Here is a 12596-nt window from a genome sequence, read left to right on the forward strand (position 1 = left end):
GAAATAGGGTTAACATTTCAGGTCAAAGACCTTTCCTCAGAACTGGCAAATGTTAGAGATGTAACAGGTTTTAAGCAAGTACAGAGGCAGGGAAGGGAGGAAAGAACAAAAGGCAAGGTCTAATAGGGTAGAAGGCAGGAGTGATTAAATGACAAAAGGAATGATGATGCAAGGCAAAAGGCAGTGGTAATGGGACAAATAAAGAAACAGAAGATGGGTCTAGAGGAGCTATAAATGGCAACAGCAGAACCACTACCAGAACTTGATGTCCACAAAAAGAGAGCAGTATCTGCTGATTATAGTTTGGTGGTACTGAACTTCAGATAGTGCTTTCAAATCATTGCAATTTGATTAAAATTTATATTTTTGAAGAAACACTGTTGAATCTTTGTTTATCTGTTCTTATATTGGTTTAATGCAACCCTCAAGTATCTTAGAACCTGAATTTTGATCTGCAGCAATCCAATGAAGTTCCAAAATACATTTTGTGCTTTATCCAAAATAACCTTTGGTCGCTCTAAACCCTTTTTGTGTTATCATAGAATGTAACAAATTGAAAATGTAAATGCAACCTCATTTATTTCAAATCAAAACACAATCTTTACAGCCAAAAGAGAAATTCTTGCAGCTGAGTCTAATTACATTAAAAATGTGATTTTATTTAGAAGGATTTGCATTTAGCTAAATAGAGGTGGAAAGTGCGAGGTTGTGTTCTGTGATACCAAACAATTTACAACAGTGTTCAGATTATAGACCTTTGTTAGATTGGATATTTACTTTGGAGTCTCTAAACTGTGTTGTAATTTGATAAGATTGTAATGAGGTATAAGTACTATCAAGACTTAATGGGACTACAGTATGTAGAAATATAAATGGCATGATTCAGTGTTGGTTAATTATTGCAGAATAATATACTGAGTAACCATTTACACTGCAGTGCAAGCACCTTATTTTGTTATAGCTCCACTTTGTTTCTTATTTACCTTGTTTTTCACTTTACCTTGTTTTTCACTTTAAAGGATGGAGTTCGGTTCTTTGTAGTAGATTGCCGACCTGCAGAACAGTACAATGCTGGGCACCTTTCTACAGCATTTCACTTGGATTCAGACCTGGTAAATAAAAATGTATACTGAAAATTACTGGAAGAGAATGCATGCTATGCACAGATATGCTACGCTTGCTAAAATCAGGTAGAATGATTGCATTGCATTTTTTGACAATGTTGCAGGGACCTTGAGATAGTTGTCTGCTTTGCAGGTTCAAATTCCAATAGGCTTCACACTGGGCCCTGATATACAGGAAAGTTTGGAAGGAGCTTTCAAAGGAGTCTTGAGAAACATCATCAAGTGGCACTGAGACATAGGGACCAGGATAGTTTCAAATTAAAAAGGAAAACATTTGTGTAATTGTTGCCTATTCTCTGAAAGTTTCACATTTAGCAGAAACAGTTTCCAACAAGATAATCTTGGAAATGGGCATTTAATCAAAACACGTTATTCTAACTGCGTATAGATCATTGGTGAGGTCACATTTGGGATATTATGTACTGTTTTGGGCAAACAGCCTCAAAAGGACATTGTTATTTTGGTATAACAACAGAAAATGCTGGAAAAACTCAGCAGGCCAGGCAACATCCGTGGAGAGAAATTTGAGTTGACGTTTCGGGTTTGACCCTTCTTCAAAACTGGAGAGAAAAGGAACTAGATCGAAGGCAGGGCTGTGATCGGACAAAAGAATAAAAGAACCAAAAGAAGTAAAAGAGATTAGAAGCTAGACGAGATGGTAATAGGCTGGGATTAGGTGTAAAGTGTACTGGCAGGGCAAAAGATAGCTGCCAGGTGTGAGAGAGAAACAAAAGGAAAGGGGGGGGGAGGAAAGGAGTGGAAAAATATAAGTAAAAATGAAATGGGGGCCGAGGTTATGATCTGAAATTGTTGAACTCGATATTGAGACCGGAAGGCTGCAGAGTGCCTAATCGGAAGATGAGGTGCTGTTCCTCGAGTTTACGTTGAGCTTCCGTGGAACAGTACAAGAGGCCAAGGACGGTGAGGTCCGAGTGGGAATGGAGCGGTGAATTGAAATGACAGGCGACCGGAAGCTCGGGGTTATTTTGGTCTTGGGTTTCAAGCTATCAAGACAGCCATAGAGCTTGTTGAGTCTGTGTTTTCAAATGCAGTTATACTGAATAACAGGACACAGACTACAGAAGTAAGTAAACAGGTCTTTAGTGATTGATGGTCAGGGCTGAACTGAGATACACTTTGCTCCGCAGGGTTTATATACCGGTGTGGTCACCACCGGTACTACAATGTACAGGAGCCATCAAAAAGTAGTCCATCACCTTAAGGTATCCTCTTAAGGTAGTACAGGTTACATACACTACAATTCCTCCCCTTTTAGCTTAACAGTGTACACCCCAAATTAAACATTACATGGATAACATATATACAATTTACACACCAGAATTGTTCAAAGATTCAGTCTCTGAGGAGGCCTCCTGATCTGGCCCGGATAATGCCTTTCAGGGGTCTCTGGTTCTCGTTGCTGGGGTGACTCATCCACTTGATCTCCTATGGTTTTAACATCATCATATACATTCGAGTCTGAGGTAGATGCTACAGGCTCAATAAGTTCTTCAACTGGTGTCTCTGCCGTAGACATGGGGTCGACCCTTGTTCTCGATTCCACAAGTTGGTCAGCATGACATCATATTACGTTCTCTCCAACGTCTACTGTGTACATCAAGGGTCCTTGTGCACGAATTGTTCCAGGTTGCCATTTATCATCCCTATAGTCCCTGGCCAACACTGGTTGTCCTATTTCCAAACTACGAGTGGCCTTGTTATTTACATGCTGGAATTGCTTGTTTTCGACTTCCCGTCGCACATTGGGTTTTAACAAATCCAACCGGGACCGCAACCTTCTGTTATAGAACATTATGGCAGGGCTTTGATTTGTCACTGCATGCGTGGCATTTCGATACGCCATCAGGAAATTGTCCACCTTGTGTTGTAGTGGAATATGGTCGTCACTCATGGCCTTTATCGCCTTTTTGAACGTTTGTACAAATCTCTCGGCCAGCCCATTTGTAGCCGGATGATATGGGGCAGATGTATAGTGTTTCACCCCATTCTTTTTCATGAATTTCTGGAATTCTCCTGACATGAACTGTGGTCCGTTGTCTGAACATATTTGCTCCGGCAACCCATTCCTTGCAAATATGGTTATTAGAAATGCGATCGTCTTCTCAGAGGTAGTGGTCGACATCTTAATCACTTCTGGCCATTTAGAATGTGCGTCTACTGCTATCAAAAACATGGAATCCATGAATGGACCTGCAAAGTCGATATGCACACGTTGCCATGGGGCTGAAGGCCATTCCCACGGATGCAGCGGTGCAATTGGAGGTGCGTTTTGAACTTTTTGGCACCCTGAGCAGCTTTTAGTCAGATCCTCCATTTGTTTGTCGATACCTGGCCACCACACATAAGCCCTAGCAAGGCTTTTCATCTTAACTCCCCCCAGATGACCTTCGTGCAATTCTTTCAGAACTCTCTCCCTTAATTTAGGAGGAATAATCACCCTTGTTCCATACATCAATGTTCCTTGACAGACGGACAGCTGTTCTCATCTGGCTGAGAATGCTGGTAACAGTGGTTCGCCATGTGCTGGCCATCCCTTCACTGTCAAGTCGTAGACCCGAGACAGTGTCGGGTCATTTCGGGTCCCTCTCTTAATACCCGCATTGGTGACTGGTAAGCATTCGATGATGGTCGAGTGAAATATCTCGACAGGGTCAACTGCCGGTGCCTCTTCCGCTGTAGGTAGTGGCAGGCGCGACAGCCCATCAGCATTACCATGTTGCTTTGTACCTTTGAATTCAATATCATATTGATGTGCCCCTAGGAAAAGGGACCATCTCTGAAGCCTCTGTGCCGTCATTACCGGAACACCCTTCTTAGGGTTGAAAATGGAAACCAACGGCTGGTGATCTGTCAGCAGCGTAAACTTTTGGCCTTGCAGGTAATGGTTAAATTTCTTAACTCCCCACACGAGGCTGAGAGCCTCCCTATCTATCTGAGCATAGTTGCGCTCAGCGGAAGTCAATGATCTGGATGCGAAAGCGACTGGCCTTTCCGAGCCATCTGGAAACTTATGTGAGAGCACTGCCCCGATACCATATGGAGAAGCATCACAAGCTAAGCGAATAGGCAGCATTGGGTTAAAGTGAGCCAACACTTCCTTAGAGGTGATCAGTGCCATGCTCTTTTGAAAAGCCCGCTTAAAATCATCGCTCTACTTCCATGGTATTCCCATTTGCAAAAGTGTGTTTAGCGGGTGTAACACCGTGGATAAATTTGGAAGAAACTTGTGGTAATAGTTAACCAACCCGAGGAGCGACCTCAACTGGGATACATTTTCCGGTGCAGGAGCTTTTACAACGGCTTCGATCTTGTCAGGTGACTTATGGAGCCCCTCCCGGTCAATGACGTGGCTGCAGTACGAGATTCGCTTTTGAAAGAACTCGCATTTCTGGCGATTAACTCCGAGCCCATATTCTTTCAATCTGATGAGCACCTGCTCCAAATTCGCGAGGTGATCCTTATCGTTATCTCCTGTAATCAGGATGTCATCCAGGTAGCATTGTGTGCCTGGAATTCCCTGCAATACCTGCTCCATGGCCCTTTGCCAAATCGCTGGAGCCGATGCCACTCCAAAAAACAGTCTATTATACCGATATAAGCCCTTATGCGTGTTGATCGTGAGATACTGACGTGACGCTTCATCAACTTCCATCTGTAGGTACGCCTGCGCCAGGTCTATCTTAGTGAAGTGTTTCCCGCCAGACAGCGAAGCGAAGATATCTTCAATCCGCGGAAGCGGATATTGCACCGTGTGAAGAACCGGATTAACAGTGATCTTGAAATCGCCACAGATGCGAACCTTCCCAGGTTCCCCCGGCTTGTTGCTCAACGAACGCTTCATGACGGGAACAATGGGTGTAGCCCATTCGCTCCAGTCCACCTTGGACAGTATCCCTGAACGTTCTAGCCCTTCCAGCTCTGCTTCCACAGCAGGTTGTATCGCATAAGGCACCGGTCTGGCTTTGAAAAATTTTGGGTTTGCATGTTCTTCAACCTTGATGGTTGCCGTAATTCCTTTCAGTGTTCCAAGTCCCTGTTGGAACACCTCCTTAGCATCGTCTAAGATTTTGGACAGTCGTTTAGGTTTGATGTCGTCCTCCTTACAGTCATCTACAGTCAGTGCTTGTATGGAATGCCAGTCCACATTTATTCTCTGGATCCATTCCCGTCCCAGTAGTGGCGGACCTCCATCAGGTAACACATACAAGTCCATTTTCTGACTTTCTTTACCATTGTAGACCACGTTTACTTTTATCTTTCCTTTGGGGTATACTATTTGCCCCGTGTATGTTTTCAATACAATCTCTGTATCCCTCAGGGGAATGTGCGAGAATAACCTTTTGTAATCTTGCTTATTAATGACCGTTAATGCCGACCCAGTGTCCAATTCCATCTTCACTTGGACTCCTGCTATCCGAAGCATGACCCAGATAGTTTGGTGGTCTGCTGTGTTACCCACATTATGTATTTTCAGACAACCCAGTTCCTTACTGCTGGAGTCTGAATCCGTCTTCTGTTCATCCGAACTGTTCTCTGTCACTTTGTGTACTTTTTTGTACTTCTCCTGCGGTGACTTTTTGCTGCTGGTCTTCTTTCCTGACCGGCATACTCTCGCTATGTGACCAAGTTTGCCACATTGCCTGCATTCTTTATCTTTGAACTAGCACTGGTTCTGGTCATGCGTTGTCCTTCCACAACGATAGCATTTTATTGTGCCCATTGCCATTTAATTGGTGCTGAATTCCAATGGCCTTTGTTGTATCTCTGCAGCGCCCCGTGCTGCTGCCTCGTGGGATGCTGCAATGCTGAAAGCTTTGTCCAGCGTAAGGTCCTTTTCCTCTAGCAGTCGCTTCTGGGTTCCTTCCCTTAGGAGCCCACATGCAAACTTATCTCTCAGTGCGTCTGCTAGTCCTGTTCCGAACTGGCAGTACTTTGATAACTTGCGCAGTTCTGTTAGGAATTCCGCGTTGCTTTCTTCTTTAAGTTGAATTCTTTTGTAGAATTTAAATCGTTCCGCTATCAGCAGCGGCGTGGGGTTTAAATGCTCTTGCAGGATAGTAACAATATCCGCGAAACTCTTCCCTACCAGTTTGTCTGGTGTTACAAGGTTCCTTAATAACCCGTACGTCTTCGCACCCATCGAGTTTGATAGGGTTAGTGCTTTCTTATCATCCGGTACCTCATTCGTTGTACAGTAAACTTCGATGCGTTCCACATAAGTGGCCCAATCTTCCACATCGCTATCAAAAGCAGTGATGTTACCCGTTTTTGGCATCCTTGCTGAGTTTCTCCTTTCCCTTCGGATATTATTATTTTTTTTAAATTTAAGATGGCGGCTTTTCCCGTGCTTGGTGGCTTTTCCCGCGCTTGTCTTCTTCCCCCGCCGACTCAAAATGGCGATTCCCGCGCTGTTGCCGTCCACGCCTCCCAGCGGTCCTTTATTTTCCCCTGCGCTGCTGCTCTTGTTCCCCGCCGCTCCCGCGGTCCTTGTGGCCATAAACGCTTTCTGGCTGCTGCGCGTCTCTGTCCCGATTGCAGCCCGGCCCCTGACACCGGCTGCGGTCGTGTTCTCCGCCCTTTTTGTCGTTTTCCCTCCCCTTCTCCCACTGACAACTCGGCCGACTTCCCCCCCGTGCCGCTCGATCGGGCTTACCCGCCGCTGTCGTCGAAGGGATGATCACTGATGTTTGACTTCGTGGCCAGAAACCAACCCGGGTTCCCGATGGCCTCCCGTGCGATGCAGTGCTCAGCAGGATGTTGAGGGCGGATGCCCTTGTTCGACGCCCGTTTCGGAGGACGAAGCTTCGTTTGATGCAAAACTGCCGCTAGGTAAGATCAGACTCGTCGCCACTGTTGAGTCTGTGTTTTCAAATGCAGTTATACTGAATAACAGGACACAGACTACAGAAGTAAGTAAACAGGTCTTTAGTGATTGAGGGTCAGGGCTGAACTGAGATACACTTTGCTCCGCAGGGTTTATATACCGGTGTGGTCACCACCGGTACTACAATGTACAGGAGCCATCAAAAAGTAGTCCCATCACCTTAAGGTATCCTCTTAAGGTAGTACAGGTTACATACACTACAGAGCTGAACTTAATTTTATGACTGGAAAAACGATGATCTAAGTTTTAAAATGCTGAGAGGAATTGATAATATAAATGGAGCTAGAAGACATAAGTATATAAATAGCAAGCCAGAAGCAAGTCTACAGACTGGATGACACTTTTCCCCATTAGACAATAAGGATAAAGAATTGGAGTAGTTAGTGCTGTATATATTTCTTCTTCAAGAAAGAACTGTATAAATATCTAGATAAACTGAGGTATCATCACTGGAAAGCAAGTGGGCAGCCATTTTCTGTGGCTTTTAAAAAAAATTAGGCCAAAAGTTATTTTCTTTGAGCTACTTAAGGGAAATCTAAAATTAAAACAGCCACAGAACACTTCCGTTGGAATGTACTTTGAATAGATGTGACTCGCTAATTTTTATTTTAGTGTATAAACTACAGTCCACAAAGAGTTAACACATATCTTGCAAACCTTTATGCAACTTAATGGGATTGTTTCCATTTTCTGCAGATGCTCCAAAACCCTGCAGAGTTTGCACTTTCAGTTAAATCTCTTTTGGAAGCACAGAAACAATCCATCGAGTCGGGGTCAGTAGCAAGTGGTGAACATCTGTGCTTCATGGGAAGTGGCCGAGAGGAGGAGGATATGTACATGAACATGGTACTGGCTCACTTTCTTCAGGTAAGCTATAACTCGAACATACTTTAGCACTAGTTCTATCAATTACAGAAAAAGTTTTAGAAAAAAAAATTGGTAGGTAAAGGGGATAAGAGAATGGAGTTCCTACAATGTGTACAGGACTCCTTTTTAACCCAATATGTAAGAAGCCCAATAAGGGAAGATTCGCTTTGGATCTCGTAATGAGGAATGAACCACAGCAGATAAAAAGTAGGGGAACATCTAGGCAATATTGACCATCATATAATACGCTTTAAGATAATAATTGAGAAAGACCAGGGTAATAGATTTTGCGAGGCTGGAGAATAGAACTTGGGAAAATAAAATGGACAATAATATTGGCAAACAATGATGTAGAACAGCAGTGGGAAATTGTTAAACACCGTTTTAAATGAGTCCAAGAAAAAAATATTCCGCTAAAAAATGAGAACAAGCTAAACACTAATGAGACACCATGGATAAATAAAGACATAAGGGAAACATTGAGGGTAAGGAAATAGGCAGACACTAAGTACATGGACAGCAGGGGAGAGCATGACAAGAGAGAATACAAAGAGATTAGGGGAGAAGTCAAAAAAAAATTGAAAGGCAGAAAAGAACTAGGAAATTAAATTATCAAGGAACATAAAACAAAATAGTAAAATATTTTAGTCACATCAATAAAAAAAGGAAAGTTGGGATGGGAATTGGGCCACTAAGGGATAGACAGGATAATACCACAGGCAGTGATAGATGGCAGAAATATTAAATAATTACTTTGCTTCAGTATTTACCACGGAGATAGAACAGGTGGACATGACATTGGATGATGAGATTAGAAATGAGAACTGCATTTAAAATAAGAGGAGAAATATTAAATAAACTAATCAAACTCAAAGTGGATAAAACCCCTGGTCTGGTTGGATTACATCTGCGCATTTTAAAAGAATCTAGGGAAGAGATAGCAGAGGCATTACTAAACACATTTAATAATTTGTTAGAACAAGGTGTAGTGCCAGAGGATTGGCGGATAGCTAACATAATACCTATATTTAAGAAGGGAGATAAAACATGTCCAAGGAGCTATAGACCAGTCAGCTTAACGTCGGTGGTAGGGAAATAATGGAATCCCTACTAAAGGAGAAAATAGAAGAACATCTAGAAACCAAAAATATAATAATGAGTAGTCAGCATGGATTTCAAAATGGAGAGAATAGACAAGGATAATGCAGTAGATGTAATTTATCTATATTTTCAAAAGGCCTTTGATAAGGTACCATATAATAGACTAATGAATAAGGTCAGAGCATGCGGAGTCAGGGGACAAGTAGCAGAATGGATAACTAGCTGGCTTCAAGTCAGAAAGAAGAGAGGAGGGGTAAAGGGTAGCTTTTCAGAGTGGCAGAAGGTGGGAAGTGGTTTTCCACAAGGATCAGTGCTGGGACCACTGTTCACAATTTATATTAACAATTTAAACTTTGGAATCAAAAACAAAATTTCTAAATTTGCAGATGACACCAAATTTTGGGTGGGGGGTGGTGAGGGGAAGAGGGTGATAGTCAATACTGAGGAGGACTGCAACAAATTACAAGAAGACATTTAAACTTGAAGAATGGGCATATAAATGGCAAATGAAATTCAACACAGAAACATGAGGTATTACATTTTGGTAAGAAAAATAGGGAGGTCACATATTACTTGGAAAATACAAATCTAAGTGGGGTAAAAGAGCAGTGATCTCGGAGTACAAATACACAAATCACTGAAAGTAGCGACACAGGTTAACAAGGCCATTAAAAAAAGCAAACCAAGCACTCGGGTTTATTTCTAGAGGGATTGAATTGAAAAGTAGAGAAGTTATGCTAAACTTGTATCAAACCTTGGTTAGACCACACTTGGAGTACTGTGTACAATTCTGGTCGCCATATTATAAAAAGGATATAGAGGCACTGGAGAGGGTGCAAAAAAGATTTACAAGGATGGTACCAGAAACGCGAGGGTATACCTAGCGGGGAAAGGATTAACAGGCTGGGTCTCTTTTTTCTCTTGAAAAGAGAAGGCTAAGGGGTGATCTAATAGAGGTCTTTAAAATTATGAATGGTTTTGATAGAGTAGATACAGAGAGAGTGTTTCCACCTGTGGGGAAGAGCAAAACTAAAGGCCATCAATATAAGATAGTCTCCAAGAAATCAAATAGGGAATCAGAAGGAACTTCTTTACCCAGAGAGTGGTGAGAATGTGGAACTTGCTACCACAGGGAGTGGTTGAAGCGAATAGTTTAGATGCATTTAAGGGGAGGCTAGATAAGCACATGAGGGAGAAGGGAATAGAGGGTTATGCTGATAGGATTAGATGAGAAAAGATGGGAGGAGTCTTGAGTGGAGCATAAACACCGGCATGGACTGGTTTGGCCACATGGCCTTTTTCTGTGCTGTATATCATATGTAATCCATATAGAGGATTGAAAGTTCAGAATCTGTTAATTCTTTTTAATAACCCATATTTTACATGCTTAATAATAGAAGCAAAATAATGTTGTATAACCCTGAAATGTATGCATCAGATTGTGTAACAAACTGAGTTTTTTCATTTGGGTTCTAAAAGAAATACTGGGACCCTTGAACAGAGAGATTAAAATTTTTCATTCTGCATTCTCCACACAATATGTGTATAGCCTAGCTTGATATTTTCTTGGGAAACGTTGTAGTAAGCCTGCACATGAAAATATTGCCAAGAGACACAGGTTTCTGTTTGCATTTTCTCTATATTCCACAGGTAATTAAAAAAAAAAATGAGTAAATCTAGTGAAAATCATACTGATAGCCCTTAATTGACCCTGCAAACTGAGATTCTCAATATCATGGCAGTGAGCACTGTCCAGATTCTATTGCCTCACAAGCAGTTCCTCTTGCAGTTCAGGATTACGTAAAGACAATGACAGTTAGAACAAGGTCTCCCATCCTGAGTCGTAGCTACTCTTTGAGAAATAGTGACACATAACTAAAATAATTAATAAGACTAATTTGGGAAAATCATTATTGTCCATTTGTGAAGGCTGAAAACATAGAAGGTAGGAGCAGGCGTCGGCCATTTGGCCCCTCGAGCCTGCTCTGCCATTTAATGCGATCATGGCTGACCATCCAAATTCAGTACCCTGTCCCTGCTTTCTCCCCATATCCACAGGTTCACCACTCTCTGGGTGAAGAAATTCCTCCTCATCTCTGTCCTAAATGGCTTACTCCTTAGACTGTGACCCCTGGTTCTGGACTCTCCCGCCATCGGGAACATCCTTCCTGCATCTAGTCTGTCTAGTCCTGTTAGAATTTTATAAGTTTCAATGAGATCCCCTCTCATTCTTCTAAACTCTAGCGAATATGAGCTTAATCGACCCAATCTCTCTTCATACGTCATTCCTGCCATCCCAGGTATCAGTCTGGTGAATCTTCGCTGCACTCCCTCCATGGCAAGAACATCCTTCCTCAGATAAGGCGACCAAAACTGCACACAATACTCAAGATGTGGTCTCACCAAGGCCCTGTACAACTGCAGCAAGACATCCTTGCTCCTGTACTCGAATCCTCTCGCTATGAAGGCCAACATACCATTTGCCTTCTTAATCGTCTGCTGCACCTGCATGCTTACCTTCAGCGACTGGTGCTCAAGGACACCCAGGTCTTGTTGCACTTCCCCTTTTCACAATCTATTGCCGTTCAAATAATAATCTGTCTTCCTGTTTTTGCCACCAAAGTGGATAACCTCACATTTATCCACATTATACTGCATCTGCCATGCATCTGCCCAACCACCCAACCTGTCCAAATCATACTGGAGTTTCTCTGCATTCTCCTCACAGCACACACGCCCATCCTGCTTTGTGTCGTCTGCAAACTTGGAGATAATACATCTAGTCCCCTCGTCTAGATCATTAATATATATTGTGAATAGCTGGGGTCCTAGCACCGATCCCTGCGGTATCCCACTAGTCACTGCCTGCCACTCGGGAAAAAGACCAGTTTATTCCAACTCTTTGCTTCCTCTCTGCCAACTAGTTCTCTATCCAAGTCAGTACCTTACCCCCAATCCCATGTGCTTTAACTTTACACGCTAATCTCTTATGCGGGACCTTATCGAAAGCCTTCTGAAAGTCAAAATACACTGCGTCCACTGGTTCTCCCTTATCTATTCTACCAGTCACACCCTCAAAAAATTCCACTGGATTAGTCAAGCATGATTTACCTTTTGTAAATCCATGTTGACTTTGTCCGATCCTGTCGCTGTTTTCCATGTGCTCTGCTATTACATCTTTTATAAAGGACTCTAGCAATTTCCCCACTACCGATATCAGGCTTACTGGTCTATAATTCCCCGTTTTCTCTCTACCACCTTTTTTAAATAGTGGGGTTACGTTAGCTACCCTCCAATCCATGGGAACTGTTCCAGAGTCTATCGAATTTTGGAAGATGACCAGCAATGCATCTACTATTTCTAGGGCCACTTCCTTAAGTACCCTAGGATGTAGATTATCAGGCCCTGGGGATTTATCGGCCTTCAATCCCGTCAATTTCCCTAATGCCATTTCCCTACAAATACTGATTTCATTCAGTTCCTCCCTCTCATTAGACCCTATGTTCCCCAACATCTCTGGGAGGTTATTTGTGAAGACAGAACCAAAGCATGTATTTAATTGGTCTGCCATTTCTTTGTTCCCCATTATAAATTCCCCT

At 42.6% G+C, this 12596-nt stretch overlaps 1 protein-coding gene across 2 annotated transcripts in view; it reads left to right on the top strand.

The window, feature by feature from the left end:
- Positions 1-12596, top strand: part of tbc1d23 (TBC1 domain family, member 23) — an 87849-nt gene that overhangs the window by 53179 nt on the left and 22074 nt on the right. For both annotated transcript variants that reach the window (XM_086007008.1, XM_086007009.1), the window contains exons 10-11: positions 1020-1112; positions 7726-7896. In XM_086007008.1, the coding sequence (XP_085863134.1) occupies positions 1020-1112; positions 7726-7896 (264 nt within the window). The remainder of the gene's footprint in view (positions 1-1019; positions 1113-7725; positions 7897-12596) is intronic.

Source organism: Somniosus microcephalus, chromosome 14 (genome assembly GCF_052327205.1).
Source record: "Somniosus microcephalus isolate GS21.2 chromosome 14, FLI_Smic_1.0, whole genome shotgun sequence".
Taxonomy (NCBI): Eukaryota; Metazoa; Chordata; class Chondrichthyes; order Squaliformes; family Somniosidae; genus Somniosus; species Somniosus microcephalus.